The 15,151-nt window shown below is 43.2% G+C and overlaps 1 protein-coding gene across 1 annotated transcript in view; it reads left to right on the top strand.

Moving 5' to 3' along the window:
* LOC110531744 (ubiquitin carboxyl-terminal hydrolase 53) overlaps positions 1-15,151 on the top strand; it is a 64,899-nt gene that overhangs the window by 37,216 nt on the left and 12,532 nt on the right. Inside the window, exons 9-13 of the mRNA XM_036987590.2 lie at positions 2,438-2,587; positions 5,974-6,142; positions 8,089-8,253; positions 9,317-9,463; positions 13,563-14,370. Of these exons, the coding sequence (XP_036843485.1) occupies positions 2,438-2,587; positions 5,974-6,142; positions 8,089-8,253; positions 9,317-9,463; positions 13,563-14,370 (1,439 nt within the window). The remainder of the gene's footprint in view (positions 1-2,437; positions 2,588-5,973; positions 6,143-8,088; positions 8,254-9,316; positions 9,464-13,562; positions 14,371-15,151) is intronic.

The following is a 15,151-nucleotide window of genomic DNA, read 5'->3' as shown; positions in this document are numbered from 1 at the left end:
ATGATGTCAAGCAAAGAGGCACAGATTTTGAAGGTAGGCCTTGAAATACATCCACATGTACCCCTCCAATTGACTCAAATGAAGAAGCTTCTAAAGCCATGACATAATTTTCTGGTATTTTCCAAGCTGTTTAAAGGCACAGTCAACTTAGTGTATGTAAACTTCTGACCCACTGGAATTGTGATTAGTGAAATAAACTGTCTGTAAACAATTGTTGGAAAAATTGCACAAAGTAGATGTCTCAACCAAATTGCCAAAACTATAGTTTGTTAACAAGAAATGTATGAAGTGGTTGAAAAACAAGTTTTAATGACTCCGACCTATGTGAATGTCATCTTCCGACTTCAACTGTATATTCATTATAATTCCATTTTTTGTGCAGATTTTCTCTATTCACAACCACGCTTGGCGCTTATACCGATGTTTAGGCTACTGATATTTTCACATATTTTCTTCATAGACTGAGTGATTTATTAGACTGGTGGCTATTGGTACTCCTCGAGGTCCGGCTATTGTACTGTTAAATATGCATATGCTCATTTTGACCTTCTATGATATCTTTCTGAAAGTACTGCTAGAGTGTAAAGCACACATTTAGGAAAAGTCAGGGACAGGTTGGTTCAAGGTTTTTATTGAAATTAAGTTTTTGAAATTATGCGTTGGTTGTTCTAGTGTAAATATAAATATAGTCATTAGTTACGTCTTTTTATATGGCCTCATCTAAAGTGTGGGCGATTTATACTTTATAAATACTTTTTTTAATGTTTCGAGTGACCAGTGCAATTTCTCACAAAAAGATGGAGATCCAAAGTTGGATCTCTGATGGAGGACAAGCCAAATACCTGTGAAGAAAGTTTGAGATGGCCAAAAACCTTCACATGAGATTTAAAAACGTCTTATTCCAAGAATCACAATAATCTTCGACTGTCAGCCCGTACTAAAACAGATTAGTCAAGTAGTCTGATTAAATTGGCCAAGGCACTGATTGCATCAAAACAAAATGTCTGCCTCCACTCCAAAATTACGTGAATAGGGAAAAACAACAAAAACAATACACTGTTGTGAATTTGTTTTGGAATATGAATGGAATCACTTCATTCTGGTTTTACTCAATTTGTTTTTCTGTCTTGTGTTTTTGTGTGTATGTTTGTTTTTTGGAGCCTCCACAGCTGCCATTCTTTGCCCTGATTTTGTTGGGGTCTGTTTATTTTGGTGCCGTGGAGCATATGTGAGAAATAAAGTGGGTCTTTATCCCTCTGTAAGTCGGAGAGTTGCGTAAGCAGCATGCGGTGTGATGCCCAGTTGGCCCATGTCGCAGATCAAAAAGCCTCTGCTGCACAGGCCAGCTCGTGTCAATGCTTCCTTCGTGCCACGATGGAACGGCACAGTGTTTGTGTGTGAGAGAGCGAGTCAGAGAAAGGTTGTGTGTGTGGTATGTGTAAGAGAACATAGCGTGTGTGGAAGATGTGGTGTGTGTTTTCTGTACATGTGTGAGTTTGGGACTGTGTTTGAGTACAGAGTGTCCTTGGCGTGGGCATGCAGTAGGTTTAATTTGTAACACTCTACTCTGGCTGACACTTCCTGTTCCTTCAAGATGTTTGTTTTTTCAGAAACGGAATGAGCTTCGGTTAAACCTACTACAAATTTAGAACAAACTCTTGTAGGCCAGGTCCAACATATTGCGCAATTCTACCTCTTGAAGACTACAGGCACAGAATGAGCTTCTGTGAGACCTGTGTCAAACCTAGGCCAAACTCTCACAGAACAGGCCCAACGTATTACACAACAGCCCCCTTAGACTACAGGCACAGATTCTTCTTTGCCCCTCTCCTTGTTTTGAGTGCATTCCAGAACTGGATTAGTCTAGCAGAAGCCCCACCAAGTACCACAAAGGTCTTGATTCATACTTGTACTGTTCATGTGACTGTGCTGGGTGTTGGAGAAAACCTCCCCTTTCCTAGGAATCCATTGTCTCCCATAGCCAAAGAGAACTGGCCATTCAGGAAATACGGGTTGGGAAAAACAGGTTATTTCACAAACTCTTCATCCAGTGGTCTTTTCAAACTGGTGGGAGGCTTTGGTTACACTGATAATTGCCTGAATTAGCTTGATGGAAACTGCTCGATTTGTGGAAATGTACAATGCAAACGAGTCCAACAGTCCAAGTTGAAGGGCAATTATGCTGTCCAAATGCTAGCATGATAGTTTTGGCCAAAGGGCTGTATATGTGACTAAGAATGTTCGAACCCGGGTCTGCTGCATAATGCAAGACTGTGTTGGTCCATTGAACTAAAACCTAGGCATTAGTTCGGGCAGCTAACGTAAGTCATCAGGCAAGGTTACTCGTGGGCAGCATGGGATTGTTTTTGTGTATTTTGGTCATTTCTATCTCATTTGATCCAAATAAAGTAATTGAAACGTGTGTATGTGTCCGCAGCTCTTCTACCGGGTGACAGACGAGCACGCCAAAAAGGGAGAGTTGCTCTTGGTGGGGATGATTTGTTACTCCAGCCGCCACTACTGTGCCTTTGCCTTCCACACCAAATCCGCCAAATGGGTCTTCTTCGACGACGCCACCGTCAAAGAGGTGAGAGCTCGCTGATGCGTCTTGAACACCAAAATACACACTCACCAAGCAAGTAAGCAAACACACACACATACCTCACCCAATGCCCTCATAGCCCCTGAGTCTTTTGCTGTGGTGCAATATGAAGCTCGGACCACACACACACATGCACTAGCGTGCACATACATTTTATAACAAGACTAACTAAAGTAATGTTACGTTGGTAACTGGCTTGAATAGTTCTTTGACGATTTAAATAATATAGAAACACAATCTGATATCAATGGAACGGTTTCCATGAACTGATTTAGATACAATAGGCTACCTGCAGTCTACAGGGAGCTAAACTGTCCCCAGGCAGCAACTCAAAGCGCAGTGCATAAATGTACTTGTCTGAACCGATAAAAGCAGGCAGTTTTAAGAGAGAGCAAGGAGCGCCCCGCTCCACCTCTTATCTCCATCACCACCGTCTTTATCGTCTAAGAGCCCCATCGACCGCCCTTCACCACCCCCGGGGTTGAAAAGTCTGCTATAATCACTACCACCCACACAGACACGTACACAAGGAGGCTCGCTCACACACACACCCACTGGGCAAAATCTGGTTGAATCAACCCCCCAAAAATCAAGGCGATAACGTTGAATCAACATGGAAAACTAATTGGTGTTGGAAAAAGTAATCAACGTAAGGGTATTTCTTCTTTGCTTTCATCAAACTCAACCAAATGTATACTGAACAAAAATATTAACCCAACATGCACAATTTCATTGATTTTACTGTTTACAGTATGAGGAAATCAGTCAATTGAAATAAATTGATTAGGCCCTAATCTATGGATTTCACATGACTGGGAATACAGATTTTTGTATTTATTAGTATCCCATTAGCCGACGCCAATATACATCTGTTGGTCACAGATACCTTAAAAAAAATGGGCCTCACAATGGGCCTTAGGATCTCATTACGGTATTTTTGTGCATTCAAATTGCCATCAATTGTTCGTTGTCCGTAGCTTATGCCTGCCCATACCATAACCCCATCACCACCATGGGGCACTCTGTTCACAACGTTGATTTCAGCAAACCGCTTGCCCACACAACGCCATACATGTTGTCTGCGGTTGTGAGGCCGGTTGGACGTACTGCCAAATTCTCAAAGACGACGTTGGAAGCGGCTTATGGTAGAGAAATTAACATTAAATTATCTGCATTGTGTTGTGTCACAAAAGTAGTGGCCTTTAATTGTCCACAGCACAAGATGCACCTGTGTAATGATCATGCTGTTTAATCAGCTTCTTGATATGCCACACCTGTCAGGTGGATGGATTATCTTGGCAAAGGAGAAATGCTCACCATCAGGGATGTAAACAAATTTGTGCACAAAATTTTAGAAAAATAATATTTTTGTGCATATGGACCATTTCTGGGTTCTTTTTATTTCAGTTCATGAAACATGGGACCAACACTTTACATACATTTATATTTTTGTGTTTGTTTTTGTTCAGTGTAAATCAAAACTAGACATTGAACTGACGTCTGTGCCCAGTGGGACACCTTTTTTCCCCATTTTAGTCATTTAGCAGACACTTGTCCAGAGTGACTTACAAATAGTGCATTCATCTTAAGATCGCTAGGTGAGACAACCATGCATCACAGTCGTAGTTAGTACATTTTTCCTCAAAGTAGCTATGAACACAGTCAGAGCTAGTAAGAAAGGAAAAGTGTTAGTTCAAGAAAGGCAAGGGTGTTACTTTTAATAACTATTTTTGTGTGGGGGAGAGACGTACACACACGCTTTCACAAGTACACACACAAAAGTGTACGCACACACACAGCAGCAGCACCTGTACAGTAGTAGTGTACTAGGGTTTCCCAATGGAAACTATTAAAGCAGTTAATTGCGTCATCAGTCATCCACAGTTGAGATATACTGTTTAGTGGACTTTTTGAATATATTGAAATGACTCGTGGTTGAAATTGGACTTTTACGTGCGCATGACTGTGTGTGTGCGCATGCATAAGTGAGTGTGCTAATAAACGGCACGGTGTGTGTGTGTCCAGTGCATTTGACTGGACTGCGGTGCAGGGGCTGGCTGGCTCCTAGTCAATCCATCAGCAGCTTATGCAGTGTGTGCACTTCGGCCCTACTGGGACGGACGGCTACAGTACAGCACTCTTAGCCAGCTAAATAACACTCCATATACCTGCTGTATTGCTCCTCATTCTCTCACTGCCTCACACCAAGTAACGAGCAGACATGCCCTACAGTTTATGGATAGCTTTTAAAACTTCCACTATATTTATATTTTACAGGTTGTGTTTTGTTGACTATCATTCTTGTCATTCATTATTTTTTTTGCTGTATTGTTGCAGTAGTGGTTCAGTGTTTCTCCTATATATATCTTTTTTGTGTTTTGTCCCGGGCAAAGAAAAGTGTTCACCATCAAAATGCCAACTCAAAGCAACCTCTTCCAGCTTTTGTTTCTCCATCCTTTTTTCTTTTCCCTCATTTTGCTTTCCTTTCTTGTTCTTTCTCTTCACTCTTTGTTCTCTCTCTTCCTCTTTCACTGTGTATTACCTTCTGCTTCTCTCTCCCCCTTCGTTCATTTGGTTAATTAGGGAGCACACTAGCATCTGTTAGCCTCCAGTCTGCCTCTGTGGCATTTTCTAGCGAGGCACACACCTAGCCCAGCTCAGCTAATGTGATTGTGAGACTCCGCTTCAGTGCATATTTTTCACTTAAGATCCAGGACAAAGGGAAAATGCAGTGTACAACAATGCCTCCTTGGCCAATCAGAGTTTTGTGTGGAATTAGAAAAGTAAAATTAATCTCTGAACAGTTTGCAATAAGCTTGGATCCAATTGCGCTTCTTCTGGTTTATGGTCAGCGCATGTTTTGGGGTAGCGGTACAAAGAACGTCACAGAAAGCATTGTGTCAAAATCATCCCTCCAAGGTTTTTGTTTGTGCACTATCCATGCGTCTCATTTTTAACAATGCATTCGACATTACTTGCAGCGGAGTATTGTGTCAACCATTTTGAACGAATCAGTGTTTTCTGAAAGGTGTACACAGAACAGAGCTAGGGTTTGGGGACCTTCTTTAAATGTAGATTTTGGCAACTGGTGCTCAACTGGTGCTCAAATACAGGAGCTTCAAAAGTAGTAATGTATATTGTCACTAAAGAACACATCTTCTGAAAAGACCTCTCAGGGTAATGAGATGAGGAAACTGGTTGCTGCCAGTAAGACAAAGGTGACTTCTTGTCACATTGGGAAAATGCCAGTTTGTGTGTGTGTGTGTGTGTGTGTGGTACACAGACAAACAGCCTTCCAGACGTGTGTGTGTGTGCGCGCACACACACACACACACAATATTGACCTCTATATCTCATCTCCTCTAAACTAGATTGGGACCCGGTGGAAAGACGTTGCCACCAAATGCATCAAAGGCCACTTCCAGCCCCTCCTCCTATTCTACTCCAAACCAGACGGCAGCGCCATCTCCGTAGATGACGCCTCGCGCCAGAACTGCGATCATTCCCGCTACAAGACCCCCGTCAACGGAGACGTCCAAGGTATACAAGACATCGGACAAAGGAACATTCTCTTTTCGTTCCTTTTATGGGAAGAACTACACAACTAACCCTAGAGTCATGGGAACGTTCCAGCACATTGAGGGGAATAACTGCTTTCAATTTACAATTCAAAATCATGCAGAAAATGTTTTTTTTCAGAATGCCAAGTCAAAACCAAGATGTGCTTTTGCGATGCAGATGCAGTCTATCTAATGATCTTTGACTTGAGACAACTTGAGACCAAAATTTGTTCTTGGTCTAGGTCTTTTGGAGACCAGATTAAAACGGTCCCCCTTTCCAAATTGGTTAAACCACCGTTCCTCAGCTTCATCTGTACCAATTCCAAGGAACCACATACCACGTTTATAAAACATAGTTTCTTTTAATTCATGCTTAACAAGGGGGTGCTATATTTAAGTCATGCAGTAAATTCTCAGCCAATACGTTCTTCTAAGAGTAGAGTTCTGCAGCACCAGCCATTTGGAAGTAATGTCAGCAAGTGTTGCCAATGGTGTGACTGTGGTTAACTTTTTTTTTTTGGATGGCGTGTGTTGAAATGCACACTTAACCAAATGATTGCCACTGCCACAGAGCAGTGGTTCTTAAAAGTTTTGACCAGAACATCCTTGAAATATTTTGGTCAAACTGTGAGCCCCCTGCCAGATGACCATGAATAGCTTTTTATTAAGTGTCAGCCCCACCACATTCAGTCTGAGTGAGAATCGTAAAAAAAAATACGTTGTACAGTACACGTTGCAGTGTGTACATAAAAGTGATGGGGTCAATTGGGTCTGTTTGGGATGGAATTTTGGTGTCTTTTGAAGACATTCATGTCAAGTGTCTAGACTGTGGATAACCAGAAAAGACGTGCTATTTATTTTATTTAACTAGGCAAGTCAGTTAAGAACAAATTCTTATTTTCAATGACAGCCTAGGAACAGTTTTTTGTACCTTGTCAGCGCGGGGGTTTGAACTTGCAACCTTCCGGTTACTAGTCCAACGCTCTAACCACTAGGCTACACTGCCGCCCCTATTAACCAAAGTGACTATAACTCTACAAATACGTGCTGCACTTTAAAACAAGTTTGTGTGTCATCACTTCCAAAATGTCCTGCTTAATTGCCTCCTGATTACAGGAATATTCCACTGGGATTTCTGGAAAAGCTGTGAATCTTGGGATAGCTGTCGGAATTGAGCAATTCTAGTTGGATGTTTAAGTGTATTGCAACCTTCTGGTTACTAGTCCAACGCTCTAACCACTAGGCTTTTTTATTTAACTAGGCAAGTCAGTTAAGAACAAATTCTTATTTACAATGACGGCCTACATCCGCAAAACCCGGGCCAATTGTGCGCCGCCCTATGGGACTCCCAATCACGGCCGGTTGTGTTACAGCCTGGATTCGAACCAGGGTGTCTGTAGTGACGCCTCTAGCACTGAGATGCAGTGCCTTAGATCGCTGCGCCACTCGGGTGCCCACTTCTTTTTTCGTATGATTTATTTATTTCTGACGTCAACCTCAACCATAATACTCATTGCTGTTGGCAATGGCAGGAAGTTGTTGATGACAAAAGCTGAACATTTCTTTGTGGGGATTAAAAACATTTGGATATGTTTGGGGTGGGGTGGGATTTATCCCCCTTAATGATCCTCCCTCTAACTCGCTGAGCTGGCCTCGCCTCAGGTCGTCACGTTGCCATGTTGCCTTCAGAGGCAACAGACGAGCTTAAGAAGAAAGAGCGACCATTTAAATGTTATCACACATTTTGTTAACTGGGTAGCGCTCCACTTTTTTGTATTTATTTTACATTTTTGGGGATATTTTCGGGAATTTACTGAAAAGCTAATGGCATTGCATTACAAAATACCTAAGAATTGCTTTTTGGGATTGATAAAATTGATCCCAACCCTGATTTTTCTCATCCTCTTCTCCTTTCCGACCACCCAGCGCCTGAGTCTACAGTTCCAGGCCCCAAGAAGCTGGACCTGACCAGGGAGAACCTGAATGCCCTGCTGGGCCTTGGCGGCTTGAAACAGAAGAGCCAGAACCCCTCTATCCATAGTTCCACCTTTACCAGGGGCAGCGGCCAGACTAGCGGGGGCCGAGGACCAGGTACGACGGTTGGGGGGTGGGAGAGAGAGAGGTATTTTTACATACAGGCTCTGGTCGAAAGTAGCGCACAATATAGGAAATAGGGTGCCATTTGCGATTCAGCCTTAGTTATTATTGCACATTCCTTTGTTATTGTGGAGCATGGCGTTATGTCTGCCCTTGTTTTGGTCCCCCTTTGTTGTTACTCCCTGCTTAAAGCCAGCAGCTCAACTGTACAATGTGTTTTGACTGTTTTCTATCCCCCAGCAATGGAAAATGTTACCAGTAGCTCAGGGCTTTTGAGAACAGCAAATCCACTCTGAATGACTGACAACAATAGCAGTCAAGTACCTTGTGGGAAAAGCGATGAATTGTCCTCACAACACTTAATTCAGGCAATGGAGTGACTGCAATGTGCAATTGAATTCATGATAAGAGAATTTGGTAAGACCAAATTCTCTTATCATGAATTCAATTGGAGGCCTATATCTTGGAGAGCTGGGAGTGATCATATTCACGGAGAACCTGTTCTAGCACATTCTTTGTGCTACAGAGGGTGGGTCTGAAATGACCGCAGTGCATAGTTCTAGTTCTCTCCGTCGTCTCTGACTTTCTCCTACATGGCGAGAGATAACACTCGGAAGGATAAGGAAATGGTTTCTGCAGCTCCACGGGTTCCACCTCGGTGCATTTCCCCTCACCCAGCAGACAAGCCCGCCGTATACATTAGCACATTGGTCGGCCCTAAAGTTCCCCCCACTCTCCCTCCTTTACACACTCCGCACTGTTCAATGCGTCCAGGGGTCTAGTCGGTATAGAGGGGAGTGGGGAAGAGGAGGGATTGAGGGTGTGGACGATGGAGAGGGAGTTGGGGTGGCCTAAGTTACTGTAGTTTTGTCTCTCTTCTTGTATTTGGCTTTAGAAGGAGAAAGTTCCCACTTGCGTTTTTGACTTGCTACACATTCTTTTTGCTGTGTTTCTGCCCCTTGTATTGTCTATTGGAATTTAAGTCACTCTGTATCAGTTTCTCAAAATTACTGAAATGGAATGTGTTACATAATGTTTCTTTCTCCCCGTCTTGCAGTGACACTGGGCACCAGTGATCCTAAGAGCCGTCTGAAGGACATATCCAGAGAAGTGGCCCAGAAGGCAGTGGAAGTCCGGGGGATGCACCCCTCCAGGAGAGACCAGGACAAGATGGAGAGGAGGAGACAGGATGCCCACTACAGAGGTGTTGAACTACACACAGGCACACTCTCTCACACACATATACACACACACAGATTTACATGCACACACACATAAAGAGATAAATAAAATTAAGATATGATAACCCTTGACACAACGGTGTACACAATGCACACGCAACCCACCATTATCAACATACATAACATCAAATCACCTGACCAACACCAACGACTAGCATTTCACTGTACTGGCCCTTACATAATCAACCAGACAGGGTGGTTTGGGAGCATTGTGTCAGGATAAGGATTAGAATTCTGACATCTGTTCAAGCCTGCCCTCCTCACCCCCCCAAAAAAAAATTTAATCTCTAACCCTCTGTCATATTTCTCTCACCTATCCTGTCATTTAATTTCTCTGAACACCAAAGGGGTAGAAACTAGGGGCAAGGTGCTAGGAACTGAAAATGAACTAGCCCCCAAATCCACCATGCAACCACAAGTGTCCCTGTTAGCACCAGGCTCACGTCCCTTTGTGATTGAATGCACCAAGCTAACAGACGCTAGCGTCATGCCCGTGATGAATGGCGAGACTGGAAGTGACACTATAGTTGATGTAAGTGAAATAAATCCATCTCTAGTGCTGCTCGTGAACAGGCTAGCACTCCACTAAAAAGTTGACCTCAAAGCTACTGGACATACTTGGAAAAAGAGAAGCATCAGAAAGTTAGCATTCGGGTCAGATAGGAAGTGTTGATGTCAATGGGAGACATTGGCTTCATCATAAAGGGCACCCTGTTCTCGATATAGTGCAATATTTATGAACACAGGTTTTTGGTCAAATGTAGTGCACTATGTAGGAAATATAGGAGTTAGTGTTACCAGAACACATTACCCAGTTTTCCTCTAGCATAGTGTAACTGTGTTGATTTTTAGCTTCCAACCCTAAAAGACAAATGTGCTGTGTTTTCATCACAGCCATAGTTAAACCATCTGTCGACACACACAGACACACACACAGCTAACAGAAACTCTTACACAGATCCACTAACAGGCGCACACACACACACAAGTCTCACACACACGCCATGTGAACAGTTATGTTCGAGGTGATTTAACTCTCGCACGCCCCTTCAGCAGAATCCCTCTGTAGCGACTCTATCTCTCAGGAGAGGTTACATCTAAAGCGCTGTGGAATATAACCTCTCATAACTTTCTCTGTACACCTGAGACTCAGTGCAGGCCTGAATCCTAGATCACACACCCTGTCATGTTATTAATGAATATTAATATGATGAGTTAGGAGACACTTTTACCCAAAGGGATTTCCAGTTAAAAAACATACACCCAGACGTGCGCGCGTGTGTGTGTGTATGGGGGGGGGGGGGTGGGTATCAAACCCACAATCCTGATTTTGAAAGAACAATGCTCCATCCAACAGAGCCATTGGAATCATGAGAAGGCCAGTTGTTAGTCAAAATCACCCAAATGTTAAATACTGGTCCCTTAGTGCATCTCCTGCTACTCCTTGTTCAAGCGCTCCATCAGTTAATAGAGTTGGACGGTAATTAGAAGAGCATATTTTTGACAAGTAAAGCTTTAACAGTGTCTCTTTTTCTCATTTGACATATGTGGCCCACAATGTGTTACATGGACCCAGCTGGTCCACGATTACACCAATTATACCACGGGCTATTGCATACTGCACACCTTGTTTTGTGGTACAAACACTTTTTGTCCCCTGTAATGGTTTTAGGGCTTAAAAATGTTTCATCCTCTTCCATTAAATGTGCTAGTCAATTGTTTCTATTTAGATTTTATTTTTATATTCCTAAGCGAAAGAACATTTGATAGAGGTAGTACTGTATGTATAGTAGCTTCATGCTCTGCTAGTGGTGGGTACAGCGAGGGTACAAGTGTCATCCAGTATAGAAATATCGAGCTTGTGTGTGCGTGTGCCCCCTGGTCATATCTTTTGAAAGTGGCGGGCATGACTCGGTGTCCTTGAAAGACAACCACACACGCATACAAACACTTTGTCCTCTCAATCATGCACATCTCCAGGCCACAGACTCATCAGTTCAAGGAGTCATGGACAGCCAGCAGGGAATACACACACACACGCACCATTCATCAATAATATCTTCACAGACGTCACAACGTCAGGTCACTTCCCCTACTGCTACACCACAGAGACACATACGGCCTCCCGGCGTCCATTATTTACACCTTCCTCTTGTCTACAGATGTACAGTACCAGTCAAAAGTTTGGACACACCTACTCATTCAAGGGTTTTTCTTTATTTTTAATATTTTCTACATTGTAGAATAATAGTAAAGACATCAAAACTATAAAATAAAACATGGAATCATGTATTAACCCAAAAAGTTTTAAACAAATCTAAATCTATTTTATATTTGAGATTCTTCAAAGTAGCCATCCTTTGCCTTGATGACAGCTTTGCACACTCTTGGCATTCTCTCAACCAGCTTCACCTGGAATGGTTTTCCAACAGTCTTGACCGAGTTTCCAAATATGTTGAGGACTTGTCGGCTGCTTTTCCTTCACTCCGAGCACTTGCCATACCAGGCAGTGATGCAACCGATCAGGATGCTCTCGATGGTGTAGCTGTATAATGTGTTGAGGATCTGGGGAACCATGCAAAATCTTTTCTGTCTCCTGGGGGGGAAAAGGTGTTGTCGTGCCTGTCGTGCCCTCTCGGAGATCATCTGTTCATCTACTCTACGTCTCACAAAGTCACGGCGGTTGAAACCAAAAATCTCAAATTTGGACTCATCAGACCAAAGGACAGATTGCTAGCGTTCTAATGTCCATTGCTCATGTTTTTTGGCCCAAGCTAGTCTCTTCTTCTTGTTGGTGTTCTTAGTGGTTTCTTTTCAGCAATTCCATCATGAAGGCCTGATTCACGCAGTCTCCTCTGAACAGTTGATGTTGTGTCTGTTACTTGAACTGTGAAGCATTTACTTGGGCTGCAATCTGAGGCTGGCAACTCTAATGAACTTGTCCTCTGCAGCAGAGGTAACTCAGGGTCTTCCTTTCCTGATGCGGTCCTAATTAGAGCCAGTTTCATCAAAGCGCTTGATGGTTTTTGCGACTGCACTTGAAGAAACTTTTTTATAGTTCTTGACATTTTCACATTGACTGACTTTCATGTCTCAAAGTAATAATGGACTGTCATTTCTCTTTACTTGTTTGAGCTGTTATTGCCAAAATATGGACTTGGCCTTTTACCAAATAGGGCTGTATTCTACCCCTACCATGTCACAACACAACTGATTGGCTCATTTTTTATTTTTTTTTACAACGTACTCCTGTTAATTGAAATTCATTCCAGGTGACTACCTCATGAAGCTGTTTGAGAGAATGCCAAGAGTGTGCAAAGCTATCATCATGGCAAAGGGTGGCTACTTTGAAGAATCTCAAATATAAAATAGATTTGGATTTGTTTAACACTTTTAAAAAAACATTTTTTTCTTTTTTGATGTGTTCACTATTCTACAATGTAGAAAATAGTACAAATAAAGAAAACCCATTGAATGAGTAAGTGTGTCCAAACTTTTGACTGGTACTCTATGTCCCTACAGTAAACTTCACCACGACCCCATTGTTCACATCCCACACTACGCCCCTGCTGTCTTCCTTGGCAAACCCTGTGTCTTGGGTTGGAATGGCATTGAAAGTCAGTTGCTGCACTTGGCAACGTGTCACAATCTACTGGCATTTGGCATTACAGGCGGCAGTTTGGATACTATGCCAGCTCGACTGCAATGTTGGAATCAGAATTAGCCCTGCTAAAAAAGTGACTTTTTCCTAGCAACCTTGGACCATTAAACCACCCACTTCTCTCCTACCACCCTACTTTGGCCTCAGATTAATTGATGGGGTTTTGTTTGCATCTTTTCAGTCAAGCCTTGGCGTAATGTCGCCAAACATGTTTATTTTTTTATCTTGATCGTTTTTTCCTTCATATTTATTCCTTCATGTACAGCAAAACCTGTAGAAAAATATTTTCCACATCCTTTTAAGTAGCAGACACACCTCTAGGACAATGTCCTTACAAAACATGTACCCACACACTGCACCTATCCTCATAAACCACTTGAACATAAAATCCTTTCATTCAGATCCAATCCCAGAGAGGTACTCACGCTCCACCTCCCCACCGGAGAATGGCTGCAAGCAGTACCTGGATACGCACCTGTACGCCAGCCAGGGCAAAGGGCCCACCAAGACAGAGAGGACCCCCCACTTTGGTGGCAGGTCCTCCTCACACGAGGGGCCTCCTCGCTCCCACTCCAGGGTCCATGTACATCCAGCCCCTCCCAGCAGTAGGGGCTTCGGTGGCGGCCATTACAGCCGGAGACTGGAGCAGCTCTCCAATGGCTATGACACAGACAGCAGCCGGGAGGGCAGCCGTAATGACAACTCCAGCTCCAGCAGCAGCAGTAGTAGCAGCAGGCCCAGTCGGCCATGGAAGCCCATGCGTGAGGTGCTAAATGTGGATAGTGTGATTAGCGGTGGTAGTGGTGGTGGAGGGGGTCACGAGCACCGGCAGCACAGCCCCCACCGGAGACCTTCCAGCCAGGAGAGGACGCCACCCCCCAACAAAAAAGACATGGACAGGGACTTCACATGGGGTGGGTGTGAAGAGCACAAGCCCAAGAGCCTGATGACCATCTATGAGGATGAGCAGCGTCCTGAAACGGGCGGCAGCCGCAGTTCGGTGGAGTCGGAGGGAAAGGACAGGTCAAAGGGCACCACTGTGATGGCGAACACACTAAAGGTGCGCAGCGACTGGAGGATCCAGCTCACAGAGTCAGGATACGAGAGCAGCGACCGGCTTAGCAACGGCTCGGCCAACCTGGACTCACCCGTGGTGGAGAACTTTATGTCCAAAGAGCTGAGGCCCATACCTGAGGTTCACCTGACAAGGTAAACAGGAGTGTTATTTTTTTGCCTCATGTTGTTGTTTCTCTAAGATCATATATCCAACTTCATTCAGTACTAGTTTGTTGATAGACACACCTTGTATTCACTCACTCAAACAGTTCCAAGTCAAACGCTGTTGCTGCCTTCCTCCAGCTATAATCTCTTTGTCACTCGTGTTATGATTCGAATGAGAGTCAAAATCGCTGCCATTTCTGAATAATTAAATGGTAAAAACAACTCATTCTAAAAATAGAGTAATACATTTTTTACGTAAGTGCACATGGAGCAGAATCTACCAACGTTATTGTACTAGGGTCGTCATTTGTCTCGGCAGGGTGTCTTGTTTGGCGATGATCCCACAGTGGTGTTTCCATTATAACAACATAGTTAAATATGTTAATTCATCCCGATGTATATAACAAACATTAGTATACAATATAAATATATTGCTCAATATGTTGGAGTGAATAATCTGTTTTTTGATGAGTCAGTGTTAAGACTATATGAGTCTTGAAATGACTAGTATTAAATTAGACATTCTATTGCACTCTTGGAGCTAGTAACATAAGCATTTTCCTGCACTTGCTATAACAAATGCAAATCTGTGTACACCAGCAATAAACTTTGATTTGGTAAATACTATATATAAATCCATGTACAAATCTGTAAGTGAAATCTCACTAAGGCTTTAATATAGATCATCTCAGAGGCGATCGTGAAACGGTATCTAAACACAGTAGCTATTGTATTGGCATCCTACGAATCAGTGCTCCACTGCTGTTGG

Source organism: Oncorhynchus mykiss, chromosome 9 (assembly GCF_057628025.1).
Source record: "Oncorhynchus mykiss isolate SJ-2025 chromosome 9, ASM5762802v1, whole genome shotgun sequence".
Lineage (NCBI taxonomy): Eukaryota > Metazoa > Chordata > Actinopteri > Salmoniformes > Salmonidae > Oncorhynchus > Oncorhynchus mykiss.
Note: the sequence above shows the minus strand (reverse complement) of the source record. Positions and strands in the feature narration are given on the sequence as shown.